This window comes from Coregonus clupeaformis, chromosome 10 (assembly GCF_020615455.1).
Source record: "Coregonus clupeaformis isolate EN_2021a chromosome 10, ASM2061545v1, whole genome shotgun sequence".
Taxonomy (NCBI): domain Eukaryota; kingdom Metazoa; phylum Chordata; class Actinopteri; order Salmoniformes; family Salmonidae; genus Coregonus; species Coregonus clupeaformis.
Window position 1 is genome coordinate 36,760,782 of NC_059201.1, and position 21,102 is coordinate 36,781,883.

General features: G+C 40.9%; 1 protein-coding gene across 4 annotated transcripts in view; it reads left to right on the forward strand.

Moving 5' to 3' along the window:
* Positions 1-21,102, forward strand: part of LOC121575478 (serine/threonine-protein kinase WNK2) — a 74,555-nt gene that overhangs the window by 4,211 nt on the left and 49,242 nt on the right. For all 4 annotated transcript variants that reach the window (XM_041888595.2, XM_041888593.2, XM_041888594.2 and 1 more), the window contains exons 2-7: positions 3,457-3,629; positions 6,207-6,427; positions 6,745-6,902; positions 7,958-8,046; positions 9,134-9,353; positions 19,721-19,849. In XM_041888595.2, the coding sequence (XP_041744529.1) occupies positions 3,457-3,629; positions 6,207-6,427; positions 6,745-6,902; positions 7,958-8,046; positions 9,134-9,353; positions 19,721-19,849 (990 nt within the window). The remainder of the gene's footprint in view (positions 1-3,456; positions 3,630-6,206; positions 6,428-6,744; positions 6,903-7,957; positions 8,047-9,133; positions 9,354-19,720; positions 19,850-21,102) is intronic.

Here is a 21,102-nt window from a genome sequence, read left to right on the forward strand (position 1 = left end):
GATATCCAGATATACGGCAGTTTAGGTCACTATGGGCTTTAGGTGAAATAAGACTCTGCACCTACTCCAATAATCCATGCTTGTGAATGGACATTGCTGTGCACATTCTTTATTACTGCCATCTAGAAATCTGTAACACTATATGCACACGGTTCCCAGAAAAAAAGTAGGTGTGTGTGTGAGAGAGAGCGAGAGAGAGAGAGAGTGTGTGTGTGTGTGTGTCTTTGCCACTCAGTATCTCAGTATTGTTGCATCCCTCTGTCTGTGGCCTTTGACATTTGTCTCTCTGAGTCTCAGTGGGTATCTCATTACTGTATTCTGCAGTCCCCTCTTCTCCATCACTGTTTAGTGGTAATTTGGGTAATGTACACAGTACACAGGTGTGTATACTGTACATAGTGTATACTGTCTGTGTACTGTACATGTGTATACTGTCTGTATACTGTACAAAGTGTATACTGTCTGTATACTGTACATGTGTATACTGTCTGTATACTGTACATGTGTATACTGTCTGTATACTGTACATAGTGTATACTGTCTGTGTACTGTACATGTGTATACTGTCTGTATACTGTACAAAGTGTATACTGTCTGTATACTGTACATGTGTATACTGTCTGTATACTGTACATGTGTATACTGTCTGTATAGTGTACATAGTGTATGCTGTCTGTATACTGTACATGGTGGGAAGAGTTGATATGTGTTTGTATATGTATGTAAGAGTATGAATTTTGTTACAGCCAAGATTTTGGGTTCATCTTTCGTTTTGTGGGTCTCATGATTCAAGGCTGTGACGGACGTGTATTGCTGTGTGTGTGTGTCCAGCTGACAGTGAAGATCCTCTACATCTTTGTTCCACTCAGGACAGTCTGGAAGAAACCTTAGACAACCCCGGGGTTGGTAGGATCTTCACTGTCAGCTGTTTCACTATTTAAACTACAGTTAAGGGAAGAGGAGGGCCAAAATATTGATCCACAGTAAACTCCATCACCTAGAGGCTGTAAAGCCAAAGACACAGGCGTTAAATTCAGCTTCTCCTCACTACAGCTGTGGATGGCATCCTCATTCTTGGTGTAGAGACTATATCTGCTTCACAACACCTTTGTAACAAAGCAAGACTCTGATCTCATTTCTGACATCGCCACATATCATACAATTAGACATCTTTACTGAACATCATGCTTTCATAAGAGGACGTCACCTATGACATCATGTCCAGATCACACTGCATGTTGTATACAGCTGAAGTCGGAAGTTTACATACACCTTAGCCAAATACATTTAAACTCAGTTTTTCACAATTCCTGACATTTTATCCTAGTAAACATTCCCTGTCTTAGGTCAGTTAGGATCACCACTTTATTTTAAGAATGTGACATGTCAGAATAATAGTAGAGAGAATTATCTATTTCAGCTTTTATTTCTTTCATCACATTCCCAGTGGGTCAGAAGTTTACATACACTCAATTAGTATTTGGTAGCATTGCCTTTAAATTGTTTAACTTCGGTCAAACGTTTCAGGTAGCCTTCCACAAGCTTCCCACAATAAGTTGGGTGAATTTTGGCCCATTCCTCCTGACAGAGCTGGTATAACTGAGTCAGGTTTGTAGGCCTCCTTGCTCGCACACGCTTTTTCAGTTCTGCCCACAAATGTTCTATAGGATTGAGGTCAGGGATTTGTGATGGCCACTCCAATACCTTCACTTTGTTGTCTTTAAGCCATTTTGCTAAAACTTTGGAAGTATGCTTGGGGTCATTGTCCATTTGGAAGACCCATTTGTGACCAAGCTTTAACTTCCTGACTGATGTCTTGAGATGTTGCTTCAATATATCCACATAATTTTCCTTCCTCATGATGCCATCTATTTTGTGAAGTGCACCAAGCCCTCCTGCAGCAAAGCACCCCCACAGCATGATGCTGCCACCCCTGTGCTTCACGGTTGGGATGGTGTTCTTCGCCTTGCAAGCCACCCCCTTTTTTCTCCAAACATAACGATGGTCAACATGGCCAAACAGTTCTATTTTTGTTTCATCAGACCAGAGGACATTTCTCCAAAAAGTACGATCTTTGTCCCCATGTGCAGTTGCAAACCGTAGTCTGGCTTTTTAATGGCGGTTTTGGAGCAGTGGTTTCTTCCTTGCTGAGCGGCCTTTCAGGTTATGTCGATATAGGACTAGTTTTACAGTGGATATAGATACTTTTGTACCTGTTTCCTCCAGCATCTTCACAAGGTCCTTTGCTGTTGTTCTGGGATTGATTTGCACTTTTCGCACCAAAGTACAGTCATCTCTAGGAGACAGAACGCGTCCCCTTCCTGAGCGGTATGACAGCTGCGTGGTCCCATGGTGTTTATACTTGCGTACTATTGTTTGTACTGATGAACGTGGTACCTTCAGGCGTTTGGAAATTGCTTCCAAGGATGAACCAGACTTGTGGAGGTCTACCATTTTTTTAATGAGGTCTTGGCTGATTTATTTTGATTTTCCCATGATGTCAAGCAAAGATGCACTGAGATTGAAGGTAGGCCATCTTCAACAGGTACACCTCCAATTGACTCAAATGATGTCAATTAGCCTAACAGAAGCTTCTAAAGCCATGACATCATTTTCTGGAATTTTCCAAGCTGTTTAAAGGCACATTCAACTTAGTGTATGTAAACTTCTGACCCACTGGAATTGTGATACAGTGAATTATAAGTGAAATAATCTGTCTGTAAACAATTGTTGGAAAAATTACTTGTGTCATGCACAAAGTAGATGGCCTAACCGACTTGCCAAAACTATAGTTTGTTAACAAGAAATTTGTGGAGTGGTTGAAAAACAAGTTTTAATGACTCCAACCTAAGTGTATGTAAACTTCTGACTTCAACTGTACATGGCAGTTACGAGAATAATGATTCCCACCCCTACGCTTTCCTCACTCAAAATATCACACTTGTGTTCACTCCCAGTGTTTTCCCTATATTCATTTGGCAGAGGTGGCCGATCGCTGCTGAATTGTTTCCACCGCTCCAAAAGATATGTACTTTTTAAAATATATATATTTCTACCGAGACGCACTTTTAAATAGATAATTTTGGCAATTAAGCCCATTTTCTACTTACCCAGAGTCATATGAACTCATGGATACCATTTTTATGTCTCTGCATGCAGTTTGAAGGAAGTTTCTAACTCGCGTTAGTGCAATGACTGGAAGTCTATGGGAACAGCTACCTTTGCCACCGCTGCTGAAAAAAATCCTAGGACTCCCAAACATGGCCCACAGGAGTCCTACAGTCATGGGTTTTTAGACCAATCACATAACTGTCGAGACACTGGAATAATGACAAATGGATGTTTTGAACTTGAACACAACATGGTCAAATCCTCATAAGATCATTAGTGGCAATATTTTAAAACTATTTCTATTGATACTTTCAAAATCTCATTGTCTCCCCTTTCTTCTCATAGGACCGTAAGCTGACCAAAGCGGAGCGTCAGAGGTTTAAGGAGGAGGCAGAGATGTTGAAGGGTCTCCAGCACCCAAACATTGTGCGTTTCTACGACTTCTGGGAGTCACCGGTCAAAGGGAAGAAGTGCATCGTTCTGGTGACAGAGCTCATGACCTCAGGGACACTAAAAACGTGAGACAAACACAACCAGCAGCATCCCTCCCTCCCTATCACACAACACTGCTGAGCTTAACATTAATCACAAGGCAGTGGTGGAAAAAGTATCCAATTGTCATACTTGAGTAAAAGTAGAGATACCTTAACAGAAAATGACTCAAGTCAAAGTGAAAGTCACCCAGTACAGTAAAATACTACTTGAGTAAAAGTCTAAAAGTATTTGATTTTAAATATACTTAAGTATCAAAAGTGAATGTAATTTCAAAAAAGTAAAAGTATAAATCATTTCAAATTCCTTATATTAGGCAAACCAGACGGCACGATATTCTTGTTTTTTAAATTTACGGATAGTCAGGGGCACACGCCAACACTCAGACATAATTTACAAATAAGGCATTTGTGTTTAGTGAGTTCGCCAAATCAGAGGCAGTAGGGATGAGCAGGGATGTTCTCTTGATAAGTGCATGAATTTGACCATTTTCCTGACCTGCTAAGCATTCAAAATGTAACTTTTGGGTGTCAGGGAAAATGTAAGGAGTAAAAATTACTTTATTTTCTTTAGGAATGTAGTGAAGTAAAAGTAAAAGTAATCAAAAATATTAATAGTAAAGTGAAGTACAGATACCCCAAAAAACTACTTAAGTAGTACTTTCAAGTATTTTTACTTAAGTACTTTACACCACTGTCACAAGGTCAGGTATAACCTCCAAAACTGTTCTTATGAAATGGAAAAATAGTAACTTTCCAAAAGGGGAAATTCCACTGGGGTTAGGGGAACGTTTTCATTGTATAAATTAGTTAATCCACAGTTTGACAACTTAATTGAGCAAACAAATAGTTGAATGATAGTTGTTCATTATCAGATGGATTGTAATGGTAGTGGTCATAATGACGATGATAGCGATGATGGTGACAATTATGATGATGACTACGATGATAATCATGATGCTGTTGCTGCTGATGGTCTGCTCTTTATCCTCCAGCAGTGGAGGCTCCTCAGAGGAGGAAGGGGAGGACCATCCTCCTCAGTATATTTCATAAAAATCTAAACAGTGAAACATTAAAAGAGTTATCCTTTTTAGATACAACTATACTAAATATATTTAAATGTCACCAAATAATTCATTAAAACACACTGTTTTGCAATGAAGGTCTACAGTAGCCACAGCAGCACTCTGTAGGGTAGCACCATGGTGTAGCCGGAGGACAGCTAGCTTCTGTCCTCCTCTGGGTACATTGACTTCAATACAAAACCTAGGAGGCTCATGGTTCTCACCCCCTTCCATAGACTTAAACAGTAATTATGACAACTTCCGGAGGATGTCCTCCAACCCATCAGAGTTCTTGCAGCATGAACTGACATGTTGTCCAGCCAATCAAAGAATCAGAGAATGCATCTAGTACTGAAAGCATAAGCTACAGCTAGCTAGCACTGCAGTGCATACCATATGGTGAGTAGTTGACTTAAAGAGAGAGAAAGATAACAGTTGAACAGTTTTGAACGAATTCATTTCTTCCAAAATGAAGGAAGAGAGAGAGAGAGAGAGAGAGAGAGAGAGAGAGAGAGAGGGGGGGGAGAGAGAGGAAGAGATAGCTAGCTATATTTGGTTGTATTTTTTTAAACTTTCACTTTCACTTAGCTAGCAAATGCAGATAGCTAGTTTAGCCTACTCAAACAGAGAGGGATGCTATGTCAGCTAGCTGGCTATGGCGATCCAACACTGGAACTCTTCCAATTCAAGGTAAGGTTTTGTTATTAAGTTATTGCTACCGGGGCCCGCCGGTGTAAATACTAAACTGCTTTCTGACTGTACACTGTACTGCATTATTGTAGTGGGTTTACTAACGTGTTAGTTCTAGTAGTTCTAAATAATAAATAACTATGACGTGACAGCGATGTAGGCTGTGTGTAGCGGTTAGCGGTCATGATATGAAGGTTTGACTTCGAAAGTTTTTTTTGCCTGGTCACAGACAGCTGATGTGTTGTGCACTGAAGTCCACAAGCGAAGGGAAAAGGTGAGAGGAGGAGAGCGCATAGATAGTTGCGAGAATGAATTATATATACAATGAGCAAAGTGATCATGCTGTTTTTATGTGGCTGCTATGAAAGTGAACTGTTTGCGTGTGATCAGGGGTGTATTCATTCAACCGATTCTGTTTAAAAACGTTTCTTAAACAGAAAAAAACTGAACGAAATGAGGATAAACATACCTGAATTTGTCCAACAGAGACTCTTATTTGCAACTGTTGGACTAATGATTACACCCTAGATCAGCTAGATGCAGGCAAGAGTGTGCAAGGCGTATTGAATGTGTCACTGTCTGTCATCTTGATTACTCAAAATTCTCTCGACCTGTGCACTTACGCTGTAAACTTTAATTCATAGGCTAGGTTGTAGCAACCTCATGATGGGTACAGGGAAAATTTGAGTATCATACAGTAGCCTAAACCTATCAATGTTACATTGAGCTGGGTGAATGGAATATAAATGACAGTCATCCAATATGCTGTAATAGAAATAAGGCCATGCTCATTAAAAAATAAAATAATCCTCCCTCATCTTAAACGGCACCGACCGCCACTGTCCTCCAGGTATCTGAAGCGGTTTAAGGTGATGAAGCCTAAGGTTCTGAGGAGCTGGTGTAGACAGATCCTGAAGGGCCTCCACTTCCTCCACACCAGGGACCCTCCCATCATCCACAGGGACCTGAAGTGTGACAACATCTTCATCACCGGCCCCACCGGCTCCGTCAAGATCGGGGACCTGGGATTGGCTACCCTCAAGAGGGCCTCCTTTGCCAAGAGTGTCATTGGTGAGGAATTACACATGCTCTTTCATGCTCTGCTTGGAAGGGTCGTAAATACATAATTTGTAAAATGGTATGGAATCTATACTGTAACTATGCAATACTTTGGCCTTGACTCCACTTGAGACCTGAAAGGCTGTTTCTGAATTCATTTATCCTCTTTTGGATGGGTATACAGTATGTGAAGTAGCTTAGCATGTTCATCATACTCATGTGAGTGTGTGTCAGTGTGTTAGGAAGAAAACCTTGTTTTTTTCTAGAGGAACACTGTAACTCTTGTGACCTTTGATGTTTGCCTTCTCCCCTGACCTCTGTCCTCCCAGGCACCCCAGAGTTCATGGCCCCTGAGATGTATGAGGAGCACTATGACGAGGCGGTGGACGTCTATGCCTTTGGGATGTGTATGTTGGAGATGGCCACCTCAGAATACCCCTACTCCGAGTGCCAGAACGCTGCTCAGATCTACCGCAAAGTCACCAGCGTGAGTTTAGCGAGTCCAGCACAATACTGTCTATTACCCACACCATGCCGGCACCTATGTTTTTCCACTAGCACTAACTCACCCATTCCATCTCGATCGCCAATGTTTACTTACTAGCACAAACAGCAAAGCCATAAAGATTTATATTCAGTATATAGTCCAAAAGGTAACCACAGTGATGCACGATGATACTGCTACTGCTTACAACAAAAACATACAAAGCACAGATACAGTCTACTACAGTCATTCAAATTAGTTAAAGTAAAAGACCAAATGAAATAATAAAAAATCAGACTCTCTGCCGCTTATTTTTAATAATTGTTACAGTGTGCTTTTTGAAGTACAACACCAACCCAGAGGAATTGGTGCAGAGGTTTAAAATGAAGTTTAATCATCAAACTTTCAGAAATAGTTTGCAGTTCTTTCAACAATGATAAATAAGATGTTTATAACTTATGGAGAGTATGCCTGCGTTTCAAATGGCACCTTATTCCCTACAGTGCACTACTACTTTTGATTTACTTTTGGTCAAAAGTAGTGCACTACATAGTGAATAGGGTGCCATTTGGGGCATAGCCCATTCGTTTCTTCACAGGGAGCTTCCTGCCACAGCTTTCCTCTCTAGAGTAGAGTAACGGCAGCTGTAGCAGCTCATCACTTCTCACTGGAGTGGAGTTAGACAACATGTCACCGTGGGGAGTCTGTTCTTAATGTGGTGTGACATTTGTTAGCCATCTTACTCCTGTCACAAAGAATGCAGGTCGCACACTGTGTGTGTTATTTGTGTGACACTGTGACTCAGTGCAATAATGTGTGACACATGATATTCGTAGACTCCAGGACGAGTAGCTGTCACACCTGGGGATCCAAATAAACAAATGTCTTTCATATTTGTCACCATGAAGATTGTTTTTGTTTTTCTGTCTGTGAGTGTCAGTGTGCGAATGTGTAATATATACCATGATATTCTTAATATGTCATACTGTGTGAGATATCACATGTTGAATATACTTCCCATCCTGAATATTGTTGTTCTTTGTGTCTGGCATCTCCAGGGGGTGAAGCCTGCCAGCTATGATAAGATCAGTGACCCAGAGATTAAGGAGATCATCGGGGAGTGTATCTGCCATCGGCGGGAAGAGAGGTAAGTGGACCAAGTCAAGTCCATCTGTAAAGTAAAGTATGCCGGTACTGAGCAGGTACAGCGCATGAAATGGTCACAACCAACACATACACACAACACACATGGGTAAATCCATTTCAATTCAGTCACTTTTTGACAGCACCCCTTTTGATTTGAACAAAACCTTCCATACATATTAGCCCATTGTAGAAGTGCTAATAAAGTGACTTTTTGGACCTGAATGCCAAAACATTCAAGAGATAGAGGTGCTCAAAGTTGAGGTATTTTGCATACCCCACCATGCTATGAGACATCCATGTCATCATTACTGGAAAAGAGAAACGGTTGAGATTGATATCATTTGAAAGCTTACAAACAGGGTTGTCAAACTATTTAATAATCTCTTGAAAAAAACATGTATTAATAAAAATGATGACATGTTTAATAAATTATCTAAAAACGCGTTAACTCTTTTTTTTTTTTTTTTTTTTACCGATGGCGGGCACAACACAAAAACGTATGATGATATAAAAAATAGTCTAAGTTACAACATATGGGAATATGAAAAAAATGGATGTTAAAAGTACAAAAAACTACAACCTTTATTTCAAAAAGTATAAAATAGTTTGACAACCCTGTTTGTAAGCTTTCAAATGATATCAATCTCAACCGTTTCTCTTTTCCAGTAATGATGACATGGATGTCTCATAGCATGGTGGGGTATGCAAAATGGGTCAACTTTGAGCACCTTTATCTCTTGAATTTTTTGGCATTCAGGTCCAAAACGTTCTGACCACTTCTTCCATGGGCAAACATGTATGGAAAGTGTTGTTTAAATCAAAAGGGATGCTGTCAAAAATGTATTGAATTCACACACAAACACACACACACACACAGTGTATGTACAGTAGCTATTGGTTGTGTTTTGTACTGTTGGTTTGTACTGTTCCTGTCCTGAGGTATGACTTTGGTGCCAGTATTTGGGTCTGCTACAGATGTAAGATCTTAATTTGATCACTCTTTTGTTGCTGAGGATTTTCCTGTAAAGCAGGAAATGCAAACTTGTAGTGTATTTGAGTTTTAAAAAGGCTTCTAAATTAAACTACAGGTACACCATAAAGGACCTCTTGAACCATGCCTTCTTTGCGGAGGACACAGGCGTGAGGGTGGAGCTGGCTGAGGAGGACGATGGGAAAAAGAGTTCCATCGCCCTGAAGGTGTGGGTGGAAGACCCCAAGAAGCTGAAGGGGAAGTACAAAGACAGTGGTGCCATCGAGTTCACCTTTGACCTGGAGAAAGAAACCCCAGAGGGCGTGGCCCAGGAGATGGTGAGTAGCAGAGTAAAGGTCTTCACGGGTCCACCAGACCCAAAATTCCGAGATCCAACCAAAATTCTGACCTTTGTCACGGATCTAGGTCGGGTCTGATATAATTGCCACGGGACTCGGGTATGTGCAATTAAAATGGATTTACCATCTGGACCCGATTGGACCCGTCCTCTGGTAATTTAATCAGTGAGGTGATGAGAAAACTGTGCAAGCTTGTTATCTGTGTCACCCCAATTGCAACTTAAAACGTATAGCTTATGCCGGCCAGGTCCAGCTGAAACTTGTTCCGGCCACTCACCTCTTGTGCGCATGTTGCTGAGGAGAGAGAGAGCAAGAGAGAGTAGCCTTGGCCTAGGCTACTGTTGATTGTGAAGATGGAGGCGTTTTTCATTTAAGTAAAGCGAACGTTAGAGGAGAAAGAGTATAGTGAAAAGAAGCCGAGTAAGGGAATGAACAGGTCGCTATTCAGGTTTGATGCAATTTTCGAACTTTTATTAATTTATTTTCGTATTTATTATCATTTGTTTTATCCTTATTATTATTATTATTTCATTATTATTATTATTATTGTAGGCCTATTTACCCTAATCTAAACCAGTTCTTTAAATATGCAAAAAGTGTTTTGTTTCATTCTGTTGAGACATTTTCGTTGGCTAAATTAAGTTCCAACTGTAGGCTAATCCTAGTGTTCACCGCAATATAATAGCCTGTTCATATTTTCCCTATAAACACCGACTTGATTTACTTTGGATATTACCCTTATACATTTTAGAAACCTTTGTAAAGGTTACTCCTATAATCTAACAATATAATGCTTATCTTTATAAAAAATTATATTGATTTATGCATACCGGGTCGGGTGGAAAAGCCACGGAACCATTTCGGAACAAGTCCAACTGTTTGGACCTGTGAAGACCTCTATAGCAGAGTCATACAGTGAGGGGAAAAAGTATTTGATCCCCTGCTGATTTTGTATGTTTGCCCACTGACAAAGAAATTATCAGTGTATAATTTTAATGGTAGGTTTATTTGAACAGTGAGAGACAGAATAACAATAACAAAATTTGATTTGCAATTTAATGAGGGAAATAAGTATTTGACTCCCTCTCAATCAGGAAGATTTCTGGCTCCCAGGTGTCTTTTATACATGTAACGAGCTGAGATTAGGAGCATACTCTTAAAGGGAGTGCTCCTAATATCAGCTTGTTACCTGTATAAAAAGACACCTGTCCACAGAAGCAATCAATCAATCAGATTCCAAACTCTCCACCATGGCCAAGACCAAAGAGCTCTCCAAGGATGTCAGGGACAAGATTGTAGACCTACACAAGGCTGGAATGGGCTACAAGACCATCGCCAAGCAGCTTGGTGAGAAGGTGACAACAGTTGGTGCGATTATTCGCAAATGGAAGAAACACAAAATAACTGTCAATCTCCCTCGGCCTTGGGCTCCATGCAAGATCTCACCTCGTGGAGTTGCAATGATCATGAGAACGGTGAGGAATCAGCCCAGAACTACACGGGGGGATCTTGGCAATGATCTCAAGGCAGCTGGGACCATAGTCACCAAGAAAACAATTGGTAACACACTATGCCGTGAAGGACTGAAATCCTGCAGCGCCCGCAAAGTCCCCCTGCTCAAGAAAGCACATATACAAGGCCGTCTGAAGTTTGCCAATGAACATCTGAATGATTCAGAGGAGAACTGGGTGAAAGTGTTGTGGTCAGATGAGACCAAAATCGAGCTCTTTGGCATCAACTCAACTCGCCGTGTTTGGAGGAGGAGGAATGCTGCCTATGACCCCAAGAACATCATCCCCACTGTCAAACATGGAGGTGGAAACATTATGCTTTGGGAGTGTTTTTCTGCTAAGGGGACAGGACAACTTCACTGCATCAAAGGGACGATGGACGGGGCCATGTACTGTCAAATCTTGGGTGAGAACCGCCTTCCCTCAGCCAGGGCATTGAAAATGGGTTGTGGATGGGTATTCCAGCATGACAATGACCCAAAACACACGGCCAAGGCAACAAAGGAGTGGCTCAAGAAGAAGCACATTAAGGTCCTGGAGTGGCCTAGCCAGTCACCAGACCTTAATCCCATAGAAAATCTGTGGAGGGAGCTGAAGGTTCGAGTTGCCAAACATCAGCCTCGAAACCTTAATGACTTGAAGAAGATCTGCAAAGAGGAGTGGAACAAAATCCCTCCTGAGATGTGTGCAAACCTGGTGGCCAACTACAAGAAACATCTGACCTCTGTGATTGCCAACAAGGTTTTGCCACCAAGTACTAAGTCATGTTTTGCAGAGGGGTCAAATACTTATTTCCCTCATTAAAATACAAATCAATTTATAACATTTTTGACATGCGTTTTTCTGGATTTTTTGTTGTTATTCTGTCTCTCACTGTTCAAATAAACCTACCATTAAAATTATAGACTGATCATGTCTTTGTCAGTGGGCAAACGTACAAAATCAGCAGGGGATCAAATACTTTTTTCCCTCACTGTATGTAGAGATTCTAAATGGCTGTGGTGAGTAGAGTTCACATTATCATGGCTAAGATCTGTCTTGTAGACACTGTTGGTGTATTTGCGGTGCCATTTACGGAGTAAGATATTTATGTTATAGATTGAGAAATTATATGACTGTCCCTAGATACCATTTATTTGATGAGTCTTAATCTATTTTTTGTTTGATGATGAGTAAAATTGAGCATTTTACTTTGATCTAGCAATGTGGTGTCCTCATGGAAAGCTGCTCTGTCCTCTAGACTATATATACAGTGCCTTCGGAAAGTATTCAGACCCCTTGACTTTTTCCACATTTTGTTAGGTTACAACCTTCTTCTAAAATTGATAAAATTGTTTTTCCCCCCTCATCAATCTACACACAATATCCCATAAAGACAAAGCAAAAACAGGTTTTTATAAATTTTTGCTAATTTATTAAAAATAAAAAACGGAAATATCACATTTACATAAGTGTTCAGACCTTATACTCAGTACTTTGTTGAAGCACCTTTGGCAGCGATTACAGCCTCGAGTCTTCTTGGGTATGACGCTACAAGCTTGGCACACCTGTATTTGGGGAGTTTCTCCTATTCTTCTTTGTAGATCCTCTCAAGCTCTGTCAGGTTGGAGGAGCGTTGCTGCACAGCTATTTTCAGGTCTCTCCAGAGATGGTCGATCAGGTTCAAGTCTAGGCTCTGGCTCGGCCACTCACGGACATTCAGAGACTTGTCCCGAAGCCACTCCTGCGTTCTCTTGGCTGTGTGCTTAGGGTCTTTGTCCTGTTGGAAGGTGAACCTTCGCCCCAGTCTGAGTTCCTGAGCGCTCTGGAGCAGTTTTTCATCAAGGATCTCTCTGTACTTTACTCCGTTCATCTTTGCCTCGATCCTGACTAGTCTCCCAGTCCCTGCCGCTGAAAAGCATCCCCACAGCATGTTGCTGCCACCACTATGCTTCACCGTAGGGATAGTGCCAGGTTTCCTCCAGACGTGAAGCTTGGCATTCATGCTAAAGAGTTCAATCTTGGTTTCATCAGACCAGAGAATCTTGTTTCTCATGGTCTGAGTGTCTTTAGTTGCCTTTTGGTAAACTCCAAGCGGGCTGTCATGTGCCTTTTACTAAGGAGTGGCTTCCGTCTGGCCACTCTACCATAAAGGCCTGATTGGTGGAGTTCTGCAGAGATGGTTGTCCTTCTGGAAGGTTCTCCTATCTCCTCAGAGGAACTCTAGAGCTCTGTCAGAGTGACCATCGGGTTCTTGGTTACCTCCCTGACCAAGGCCCTTCTCCCCCGATTGCTCAGTTTGGCCGGGAGACCAGCTCTAGGAAGAGTCTTGGTGGTTCCAAACTTCTTCCATTTAAGAATGATGGAGGCCACTGTGTTCTTGGGGACCTTCAATGCTGCAGACATTTTTTGCTACCCTTCCCCAGATCTGTGCCTTAACACAATCCTGTCTCAGACCTCTACGGACAATTCCTTAGACCTCATGGCTTGGTTTTTTCTCTGACATGCACTGTCAACTGTGAGACCTTATATAGACAGGTGTGTTCCTTTCCAAATCATGTCCAATCAATTGAAGTTACAATAGGTGGACTTCAATCAAGTTTTAGAAACATCTCAAGGATGATCAATGGAACTGGATGCACCTGAGCTTAATTTCGATTCTCATAGCAAAGGGTCTGAATATTTATGTAAATAAGGTATTTCTGTTTTTATTTTTAATACATTTGCAAACATTTCTACAAACCTGTTTTCGCTTTGTCATTATGGGGTATTGTGTGTAGATTGTTTATATAACAATTCCTTAACACTATATGGGCTACTGTATGTTTAAGCTTAAACTCTATTGGACCAGTTAGGTTAGCTTCTGGAGCAGTAGGGAGAAATGAAGACTGCATAACTGAATATTTTAGGAAAAGAATGCCGGCTTGTATTTTGTAAATAAAAATCAGTACAAAAAATAATCACCTTGAGTAAATATTGATATGTGAAATGTGTACAATGAGCTCAATATGAATTAAATACATCAACAGTACAATATACTTACATATCGGCCATATATCCAGCCTACAGTTTACTAGGGTGCACCCAACTCTATTTTAATATGAGGGTATCTCAGCTTTCAATGTTCAAAGTTCAATACAAATACAATAAACATGAATCCACAGAAAAACACAACCCAATTCACAAATACTGACTTATAAACCACTATGAGATGGAATCAAATGTGAGTGACTGTGCCTATCAATAAACACTGTAAGGTGTTTTAATGTGGTATGTGCTTATGACAGTCCCACTGCAATGTATGGTGCTATGATGTCTTGCAACAAAGAATCCTACCACACCGTAGTATGGCAGTGCAAATTCAGTGTCCTCCAAGAAAAAGGAAATCTTTGCATGCAAATCTTCTTACGGATGTCCTGGATTCGGGCGGGTCGCCATCATTGGTGGAACTGAATCCATAAAAAAAAAAACCTGACCTGTTTTACAAACAGGATCACACAATATATATACCATGAGTACCTTTCATATAAACATTAATATAGCTCTTAGCTTTAATCTATTACAGGAATAAGAAAATACAACTTAGTCAAAATGCTTTACACTTTAACTACAGCACCAGGCTCACATGAACTAAGCAATAAACTAGCCTGGGCAATGCAAAGGACTTTAAACAACTAAAGCACCAGGCTCACGTGGGCTGAACAATAGACTAGCCTGGGCAAACGGAAAGTACTAGTGCTTACACCTATACACCATTTCTTATAAAGTAATCTAAAACATAACTGTGTACCAAAATGGATTATGATAATAGCTTATCACATTTTATAAAAGTATGAAAACTAAAATAGTTTGCCATGCATGATTAGCATTATCACTAACGTTTGCTATTTCAATTGAACGATAGCTGAGCTAGCCTAAATGTTAATGGCTTGTGCGTATGCTTGGTTCAGTATGAACACGCACAAAATGCTAGCAATAGCTTAGCTAGCCTAATCGCTAGCGGCTCGTTCTCCTTATGAAAATTCACCAAATCCTGGCGTCAATCTTCCCCACAACCCCTTCACAGCACGTTCGGATAGATAAGTGAGTGTTAATATCTGTTTTTCTCTTTTTAGTTCAGTTTTATACAACTTCTCACAACGATTTGAAACTATGTTTTTCTTCCATAGAATGGCGGTAGCTCTTCACGTTCCGTTCTAGATCCTTTTCAACATGTTGGCGCCCACTGGTGTAGAACGTGAGGTTAGGAGAGGGACTAAGATAGAATACTGAGTTTTGATTGGCTCAAAATAAACTGCTCGTCATGCAGCTTCTGGCAGCTGATTTGTAATAGCTGTCAACTTTTAAACATATCACAATATAATATATGATTGGTTACTGGAATCTCACTAGTAACGATAAGTATTCAACATTAGTTGACCTGCGTTACTCTTAGTTTGTAATTTTTTCAAATCAATTTTAGAATAAGGCTGTAATGTAACAAAATGTGGAAAAAGTAAATGGGTCTGAATACTTTCCGAAGGCACTGTATATTTGGAGAACAGCAAAAACAAGCAAAAATGAACCCAGCCATTATCACCTTGGCTGTTGTAGGCTCATTCACCTCGATCGAGCTACACTGAACAAAAATATAAACGCAACATGTAAAGTGTTGCTCCCATGTTTCATGAGCTGAAAAAAAAAAAATCAGAAATTTACCTAACGCAAAAAAACTTTTTTCTCTCAGATTTTGTTCACACATTTCTTTACATTCCTGTTAGTGAGCATTTCTCCTTTGCCAAGACAGGTGTGGCATATCAAGAAGCTGATTAAACAGCATGATCATTACACAGGTGCACCATGTGCTGGGGACAATAAAAGGGCACTCTAAAATGTGCAGTTTTGTCACACAACACAATGCCACAGATGTCTTACGTTTTGAGGGAGCGTGCAATTAGCATGCTGATTGCAGGAATGTCCACCAGAGCTGTTGCCAGAGAATCTTATGTTAATTTCTATACCATAAGCCGCCTCCAACGTCGTTTTAGAGAATTTGGCAGTACATCCAAACGGCCTCACAACTGTAGACCACGTGTATGGTGTCATGTGGGCGAGCGGTTTGCTGATGTCTCTGTTGTGAACAGAGTGTCTCATGGTGGCGATGGGGTTATGGTATGTGCAGGCATAAGCTACGGACAACGAACACAATTGCATTTTATCGATGGCAATTTGAATGCACAGAAATACTGTGACGAGTACCTGAGGCCCATTGTGAGGCCCATTTCTTATAAGGTATCTGTGACCAATAGATGCATATCTGTATTCCCAGTCATGTGAAATCCATAGATTAGGGATACATGGATTTATTCCAATTGACTGATTTCCTCATATTAACTGTAACTCAGTAAAATCTTAGAAATTGTTGCATGGTGCGTTTATATTTTTGTTCAGTATACAAACACATAGCCTATTAGCTATACATTTGTCATGTTGTATCCCTGAAAGGGGGGAAATATGAGAAATGATTTACACTGACGTATTATCAGCGACTGTTCAGTCAGTTGTAATGATAAAATGCATAAAATCATCAACTCTTTACATAGATAGCTCTTTTCTCAAATTACATAGCGTTCACATTTGTATTCCTAGGCATTACTAATTAAGCTTCGCACAAACAGACATCAATGGAGTACACAGATGATCGTATTATCACATTCACATGAATTATTAAAATATTGCTTACGATTCCGTATTACTATCAGTGATGTAGTGGTAAAAAGATGGGTAATGGGTAAACTATAAACTCCAGTGGGCGATCGAGATAAGACGAACAACCACAGATATAAACGAAAACGTATGACATCTTTAGAACTGTATTGTTCATTTTGATGCATTTTAATGTAGGTCTATAGGGACAATAGGCCATGTGGATATGTTCATATTGAAACATATCTTCTTTTTTTAAGTTCTTAACTTGTTTGATAAGATTAGTACCAATTTTCTTAGGGGACTCCACATGGGGCCCTGACCCCAAGTTTGTGACCTACTGTACTAACCTCTCTCTCTGCTTGCTTCTGCTCTCTCTCTCTGTCTCCTCTGCTTCCTCTTGCATGCATTGCAGCCTGCCTCAGCCTCACCACTGAGTGCCACATCACTGTCTGTCTCAGTAGCCTACTCTCTGTAAAGTAACGTTATTATGAGAACTTAGTAGCCTATTGTTTGCTACTGCTGAAGTAGGCTCCATTTAATGTTAGCTTCTTACTTCATTCTTCTAGCTGGCTAAGTAATAGCCTACTAGCCAGAACCTTCAACGTTACTGCAATACAAGTCTCTGCCGGCAGCTAGCCACCTGGCTGACTGACATATCAATAAGCGACTATTTACCAGTTGTGCACTCATTCTATTTTTTGTTTGTTTGCGGTATGTCTGTAGACATGGCAGGAGTCGCGGGGCGGTTGGAAAATTGGAAAAGTCAGACTGCGCAGAATCACAGATCTACAAATAACCTCTAATCCCATATAACAACTCATTATGTGATGAAACTGATCATCCTCAAACTTTCTGAAAGACTTGATCTCGTGTTGCAGTCCATTCCTGGACAGCAAAAGGCTAATCTCCACAACCCAGTCTTGATATAATTACCCATTATGTAATCAGTAAATCGTCATTGGTCTTGTGGTCGGGCCAGTATGATCCAGGAAGGTATTGATTTAAACCACAACTACCAGTCAGTCTTGTAGACCCTGCCTGACCCTGTGTCCCATCAGAGAGCTGTGGGGTAAGGAGGGGCAAGCATTTATCTCGTTGGGTGACTGTGATACAAAGATAGGGACAACTGATGTCCCTAAAGTGCTGTCGGATCAATTCAAATTTCCACATTAGCCCTTATGCCCCTGTTTAGTAATAACCTCTCTGCTTTGCTGTGCTGTCTACTGTAGATGGAGTCAGGGTTCTTAGTGATAACCTCTGTCCTGCCCTGTTCTGTCCTGTCTGCACTGTCCTGTCCTGTCTACTGTAGATGGAGTCAGGGTTCTTAGTGATAACCTCTGTCCTGCCCTGTTCTGTCCTGTCTGCACTGTCCTGTCCTGTCTACTGTAGATGGAGTCAGGGTTCTTATTGATAACCTCTGTCCTGTCCTGCCCTGTCTGCACTGTCCTGTCCTGTCTACTGTAGATGGAGTCAGGGTTCTTAGTGATAACCCCGTCCTGCCCTGTTCTGTCCTGTCTGCACTGTCCTGTCCTGTCTACTGTAGATGGAGTCAGGGTTCTTAGTGATAACCTCTGTCCTGCCCTGTTCTGTCCTGTCTGCACTGTCCTGTCCTGTCTACTGTAGATGAAGTCAGGGTTCTTATTGATAACCTCTGTCCTGTCCTGCCCTGTCTGCACTGTCCTGTCCTGTCTGCAGTGTCCTGTCCTGTTCTGTCCTGTCTGCTGTAGGTGGAGTCAGGGTTCCTCCTGGTTTGTTTAGTGATAACAAAGACGATCTACCGAAAGACCCTAAACTATAGGAAAGATGAATAGAGAAATGCGTATCGCTCTGAGCATTCTTGACCAATCACATTGACATTGTCATTCTGTGTCACACGGTTGCTAGGCCATTCATCACACACTCCCTTCTAGAAAGTCAGGGTATGAGTCGAGAAACGGCTTTTTTTCCTCAAAGCATGTAATGTCACGATTTCAAAGCAATAAAATATTACGGAGAATTTAATAATCTCACATCTCGGAAAATATCTGTAATATTGTGCGTCTTGTTCATGTAATTCATGCTATTCTTGGGATGTTGAGCTAGCGCACAATTGACTCCCATTCACTCCTTAAGGGAGTGCACTCCTTGAACCAGAATGCACTGCACTGCTAATCGAAAATAACCGTATTAGCATCTTCTCAGAGTATTTTTGATGATAACCTCTTTGCTGTCGGTGGAGTCAGGCTTCTTCCTGGTTTGTTTATGCTGCTTTCATAAAAAGTGGGAAACTCAGAAAATACTACTTGTAAATTTAGAGCAACGAGTTGTGTGCATTCACGTGCTTTGAACTCGTTGAGAACGGCAATTGGCTAATGGCAAACAAGCTGCATCAATCATAAAGTAAAAGTACAAGTGTTCAAAAAACATATTAATAAATTGTTTTTTATAAATAATGTTTTTTTGTAGCATTTAACTGCCAAAAATTCTGTTATCAAGGCCATTTTAAGTTTCAAGTTTTATTAGTCGTATGTACGGCATACACATGGAATACACCATCCAACGAAATGCTTACTTGCAGGTTCTTTCTTGACAATGCAACAACAATAAGAAATAATAAAATATAAGAATACAAATAGTAGCATAAGTATAATACAGGAAGGCACAATTTATAGTCCAATATTTACACATGTTTTGGGGAAGAGGGGATTGGGGGGCAAGTTTTTAAATTGTGCGGCATTTAGCAATCATAATGGTAGCAGCAGTTGTGATGTGTGTGTGTGTGTGTGTAGCATGAATGTACATTTGTGTCTGTGTGGGTGTGTGTGTGATTGAGTGAGTGCATGTGTGCTAAGGTGCGGAGAATCAGTGCAGGTGGTCAGTCTAGTTCAAGTGTTCAGCAGTCTGATGTCTTGTAGATATAAAGTTTATCTGAGCCTGTTGGTATCAGACCTCATGCTCCGATACCATCTGCCCGACTGTAAGGGAGTGTACAGCTCGTGGCTGGGGTGTCATTTACTTAGTATGTGACATCAGAGTTCAGCATGTGAGAGAAGTCGGAGAGAGATGATAGACAAGTTTCCCACTAGTAATTACCAGTTGGAGGGGTGTTCAAGTGGATTTTTCCCAGTCGTATGCTGGAATTTACGAGATGTTATGAACTCAGCATTAGTAATAACCTCTCTGTTATAGGTAGAGTCAGGCTTCTTCTTGGACAGCGATGTGAAGATCGTAGGAAAGTCCATCAAGGATCGAGTGGCTCTCATCAAATGGAGGAGGGAGCGAACCGTCCCTGCAGTTGAGACCCAGAACCTGCTACAGGTTTGTGCCTTTTAGGGGTTCACAGCGAAGCTCTTGTTATTCTCTGAATTAAACAATTTTTCTTGACATGGTCAAATAACTCAAGCATAGATTGGTAAAGTTTTTTTCTAATTTGCCACACAGAAACTAGAGACCATGAGTAACTTGGTAACAAAGAATGGCACCAATTGTCTTATACGTGGCACCTTTACAAGTAGTCGCACTTAAACCTTCATATCTGCTGCCCCGTTTGACCTAGACACTGCTTGTAAAATAAACGTTGTATGTAGGTGTCTTTCCTCATAAGGACCCATAAGGTCAATCAGGATAGATTTTCCTCCATCTTGGACATTTTTGAAAACCTTTAAAAAACATATTCTCATGTACCATAAATCCACATAACACCACATTCGGTATGTAGGCCCATGGTACATATTTTAACTTAGTTTGAGAAAAGATTGGTTAAGATTCAAAGGTTTTTCTTTATTTTTACTATTTTCTACATTGTAGCTTTGAACACTCTTGGCATTCTCTCAACCAGCTTCACCTGGCATGCTTTTCCAACAGTCTTGAAGGAGTTCCCACATATGCTGAGCACTTGTTGGCTGCTTTTCCTTCACTCTACGGTCCGACTCATCCCAAACCATCTCAATTGGGTTGAGGTCGGTGGATTGTGGAGGCCAGGTCATCTGATGCAGCACTACATCACTCTCCTTCTTGGTAAAATAGCCCTTACACAGCCTGGAGGTGTGTTGGGTCATTGTCCTGTTGAAAAACAAATGATAGTCCCACTAAGCCCAAACCAGATCGGATGGCATATCGCTGCAGAATGGTGTGGTAGCCATGCTGATTAAGAGTGCCTTGAATTCTAAATAGATCACAGACAGTGTCACCAGAAAAGCACACCCACACCATAACTCCTCCATGCTTTACGGTGGGAAATACACATGCAGAGATCATCCGTTCACCCACACCGCGTCTCACAAAGACACATCGGTTGGAACCAAAAAATCTCCAATTTGGACTCCAGACCAAAGGACAACTTTCCACCAGTCAAAAATGTCAATTGCTCCTGTTTCTTGGCCAAACAAGTCTCTTCTTCTTATTGGTGTCCTTTAGTAGTGGTTTCTTTGCAGCAATTCGACCATGAAGGCCTGATTCACAGTCTCCTCTGAACAGTTGATGTTGAGATGTGTCTGTTAAAGTCCATAAATGGACTTGGTCTTTTACCAAATAGGGCTATCTTCTGTATACTACTCCTACTTTGTCACAAC